Here is a 4,823-nt window from a genome sequence, read left to right as displayed (position 1 = left end):
GTAAGTTTTTCTAAAGACAAATGTATTGTCAGATATGATGTCAAGGCTCTTGTCATGACAGGTATATGCTCTTCCAGTAACTGTTATTTATGATCCTCTAATGATACATCGCAGGTCTGTCATCTCTCTCGTCAAGAGGAAGCAAGTTTGTGGCACAAATGTTTTTGGCATTTAAGTATAAAGTCTATTCAAAAGGCTATTTTGAAGAATGCAATTTTTGGTCTTTCATCTTTGCTAGTCCCAAATGAAACAATTTGTTATGACTGTCAAGCTGGTAAATAAACTCATGAGGCTCATAAATAGGTACCCCATACTATTTCCAATTGTATTAGGAAATTATTACATTTGGAGCTCATGGAGTCTATGAAAATAGAGAGTTTGGCTAAATATATTTGTTTAAGTTCTTGACTTCACTTTCTTGAGCTGTCTAGAGTTGTCTCTTCTCTTTTCGCAAATGGATCTTGTCTTACAATTTGTCTTTTCAGTTGCTAATTCTGCCGAATATTTCTTTCCTTATTTATCATATTCTATAGAATATTTCTTATGAAAAAGTTTCCTTTCTGATGGGCTGGTGATTTTTTGTGGGATTATTTTCCTTGTTTCTGCTATGCTATTTATGCTCAAGAAGATCGTCTGCTAGGGTTGCCGCTACATTCATTGTTTGAGCATATTGTGCGTCGTATTTATTTGGTAAGAGCTTTCTCTTTGAGGTGAAGGTGAAGTTCTCTGTGTTGCATTTGTGGCAGTGTATTCTTCGTTAATTCTCATTACTATTTACGAAGATTGTTTGATCCTAGAGGGAGTCTAAGACTTTGTTCATCGAGAAGGATTTCTTAAGCCTTATGAGGAGCCTGAGTTGCTTTGCGTCGTGAAGGGAGTTCACAAGTAGAAGAAAGGATATTATAAGTGATTGCATTTTGTATTCATCTTATTATTTATTGTCCACGAATATGTATACATAATTCCAATTGGCATGATTATACAAAGAAATTATATGAACTTGAAGCAAAGATATTCAAAGGGATGAGAAGATTGGGACACCAGGTAAAGAGTTGCCTGCATCAGCAATGAAGATGTTACCCGTTACATATTTAGAAGAGTCATGGATAAGATATCGAACGGTTCTTGTTAGTGCTGGATCTGAAGTTCCATGTGTTTTTAACGGGATCGTTCTTCTTGTTACATTTTTAATCCAATCTTTTTCCATCAGATCTTTTGTAATTTCAGATTTAAATAGTCCAGGACATATGCAATTCACTCTAATTTTGTGTGCACCTAATTCCCTGGCCATAACCTGTTGCAATAAATAATAATTTTAAGACAAATTATAATTAATTAAATTTTCACCATCAAAATGAATTTATAATTATTTTGAATTACACGAAAAAAAAATACTAAAAATGAGTATTAAGTGTAAAATCGATGTTAAATGTATGAATCTTTAAACTTAGGGAACCAAACTTAAATGAATTTCCAATTTTAAGGATAAAATTGTAACATTTTTAAACATAGAAACTAAAATAAAATCAAACTACTCAAAACTTTATGACTATAGAATCTTCACCAAAAAATGTATTTTTCCAAAAAAACAAAAAAACAAAAATCTATTAACAAGTCAAAAGTTCGACTCCCCACTCACATATTATCAAAAAAAAAAAAAAAAAAAAGAAGAAGAAGAAGAAGAAGACGACTTTTGATCCCTAAAATTTCAAACTACATTCATCATTCATCTTTCCAGTGTACATTTATCTTGTTCTCTCTCTTTTTTTCTTGTTCGTCTTTCTCCCTCACAAACATCACCAGTGCCAACAAACCCTCGCATCGCTCGTTGCCATTTTTTTTAATTTTTTCTCTTTCCTTCTCTCTTAAAAAAAAAAAGGAGAAACTTCTCCAGGCTCCTCTTCTCCCGTCTAAAACTTTGAAAGACCAAAATGCTACTAAACTCAAACTTCGGACATAAAAAATATATATATATTTTTCAAATAAAAATTAAACCCATGTTGAATAGACTCATGTTATTTTGTAACTATTAACATATATGCTACATACACAAACACATATGTACAAAGCTTGACTGATCTCATAATTAATTAAAGCTACAAGCCAAAAAATCATCTACACATAATAAGAAAGTTTACCTTTGTCAAAGTGTTTAAGGCGGCCTTTGAAGTAATATAAGCTAGGGCTCCAGTTTGTACTGCTCTATTGAGACCACTAATCGAAGAAATATTGATAATAGATCCACCTCGACTTGCTTTGTGCATGAGTATGCATATATGTTTTGATACCAACCATTGTCCTCTAAGATTTGTTCTCATTGTATGATCCCATTCTTCCTCACTCAATTCAAGTGGAGACTTTACACTCCCTTCAAGCAATGTCATGAAAAGAAAAATGGTGATGGAAATATGATATTTTCATAACATAGTGAGAAAAATACGTGTTCGAGTTTCTACGGTTTTAGGTTAGTTTCTATTTGATTTTTATTTTTCAAAATGTTACATGTTTACTCTTAAGTTTTAGTTTATATTCTACTTAGTCCTTAGATTTCAACATATTACACATTCTTACTTTCTTTTACCTCCATGTAAATATAATCAACCAACAATAATAAGAAACATTAAGGATCAAATGAAAAACTAAATTCAAAATTTTAAAGTAAAAATGAGTAACATTTTGAACTTGGAGATCAAATGGAAGTTTAACTCAAAACTCAGAAATATAAGTATATAACATTTTGAAACTTAGCCACCAAAACGAAAACATGACCCAAGTAATTCTCGTCTCTATATAACAAAATTAAAAAATGGGAGGATATTCGTATCTAAAAGAGACGAGAATGCAAGATTTTTTTAGGAGTATAGTTGGGTATAGTTGTCATGACCTACTAGGTGCACCTTTTCACCCATCCTTTCGCTTTTTTTCGGTTGTTTTTTTCTCTTTCCATTTTCTTTTTTTTTTTCCTTCTTTCATTTATTTTTTAGATTTTTAATTAACCTCCAAGTTTTTGTTTTTAATTTTCCTTCAATGTTAAGGTTTATCTGTCTATCAACTTTCATTATTTTTTTTAACTTTTTTTGGATTACTTTTTCAAGTATATATTTAAATAATTAATGGAATATTTAGATGATTAACTGAGCCTGTGAAATTTAAGTTTATGCGTATTTCTTTTTAAATAAAGATAAACTTAAAAGTTTAAAGATTAAAATTAACTATAATTAATACTTAATTAAATTTAAATTTATTTAAAAATGAAATAACTTGCAATATGATATATTTCCTTTTTTAAAAAAATTGTGCACCATGCTTATATGGACATTTTTTTAAAAATGAAATATTATATGCTATCAAATAAATTAGAATTTTAGTCTTTGAAGTTTGAATCAATTTAGCTCCTAAATTTTTGAGATTTAGGGTTTGTGTAAGTTATTCCCAAGCATCGGTTATTTGTAGACATTAATATAACCTTACAAACTAACTAGCCACTAAGAAATTTCAAGTGTAATTTTCCTTACTTTGACCAATGGACTATCCTCTAGCCACATAGGTTCTGTGTTGACCATTGTTATCTTTATACTCCCTCTTGAACTTAATGATATATCTTTTAGGGAGATGATGGGGTGCTAAGAAAGTATCCACCTAGTGGAGATGTTCGGGTGTACCCCTTGATCCTTTTGTTTCATTCTCTAAAAAATAGCCGCTAAGAAATAAAATCGTCGTCTTTCATATTCGAGTACATTCAATGAATATAGAGACACACCAATTACCATTCAAAAAGTTAATAGTTTAATCTTCGGGGTAGCTACAAATAATATAGTGATCATACTCAAAGTATTAGTACATATATATAACACAATACAAGAATTTGTAGATATAGCAAAATTTAGATCAAACCCTCGAAGTCTATCAGTAGTGGACTATATCATCGATAGAAGTTTATCAGTGATGGAGTCCATCACTAAAAAGATTGTTTTATATTTGCAATTTCTTAAAAATAATGTTAGTATACATTTTAATTATCAGCCTAAAAAAGATGCCCATTATAATTAACCCTAATCTTTATCCCAATTGATTTTTGCATCCCACATATTACAAAATAATAATAATAATAAATCCGGGTGTCCTTCTTCATCTTATATAAATGCTCTCGAATTCAACATGATAAAACCATAACTTACCTCTTAAACCAGCATTGTTAATCAGGGTGTCAATGAATCCAAAAGAATCCCAAGCTTTTCTTACGCTCTCCTCAATACTCTTTCCATTGGCACAAACATCAAGCTCCACAGCCACGGCTCGGCGGCTCTCCACCGCCGCCATGGGGGAGATCGCGTGGCCGAATATCGACGACGAGACTGAATAATCAACTTGATTGATTTCGTTGCAAAGAGAATGGAGCCTATCGGTTCGGCGCGCTGCAGCAATGATTTTGCATCCAGCACTAGCGAGATCGAGACAGAACTCACGGCCGAGCCCCGCTGAGGCTCCGGTCACCATCACCACTTTGCCATTCAAGTCATTCCATGGTTCAAGCTCAAGAGGTGAATGTTGCTGGATGGCCATATTGTTTATGAGAAATGAAGTTATGAATGTAGAAATGGGACGGGATAAAAGAAGATGGGAACCAACAACTAAATTGATTTCCTTTTTCTAGCATTTTATACCCAAGTATTTATTTTTTTATTTATTTACCAACCCTTTTCTTCTACACACCAAAAAGATAATTTTTTAATAATTGGGGTTAAACCCAAGTTTTTTTTCTTTATTTATTATTATTATTATTATTGATAAATTATACACAAGTATTTATTATGTGTTTTGAA

The 4,823-nt window shown here is 31.6% G+C and overlaps 1 protein-coding gene across 1 annotated transcript; it reads right to left on the bottom strand.

Annotated features, from left to right (window-relative positions):
* Window positions 1–988: 988 nt before the first annotated feature.
* LOC120074506 (3-oxoacyl-[acyl-carrier-protein] reductase FabG-like) lies at window positions 989–4,563 on the bottom strand. Its single transcript, XM_039027657.1, has 3 exons — window positions 4,179–4,563; window positions 2,139–2,368; window positions 989–1,294 (listed from the first exon to the last, which is right to left on the bottom strand). Exons 1-3 carry the CDS (start codon window positions 4,561–4,563, stop codon window positions 1,016–1,018), a joined length of 894 nt encoding a protein of 297 aa, XP_038883585.1. The 3' UTR covers window positions 989–1,015.
* Between the last annotated feature and the right edge of the window lie 260 nt (window positions 4,564–4,823).

Source organism: Benincasa hispida, chromosome 3 (genome assembly GCF_009727055.1).
Source record: "Benincasa hispida cultivar B227 chromosome 3, ASM972705v1, whole genome shotgun sequence".
In the NCBI taxonomy this organism is placed as follows: Eukaryota; Viridiplantae; Streptophyta; class Magnoliopsida; order Cucurbitales; family Cucurbitaceae; genus Benincasa; species Benincasa hispida.
The sequence above is the reverse complement of the archived record's forward strand: the minus strand, read 5'-3'. Positions and strand labels throughout refer to the sequence as shown.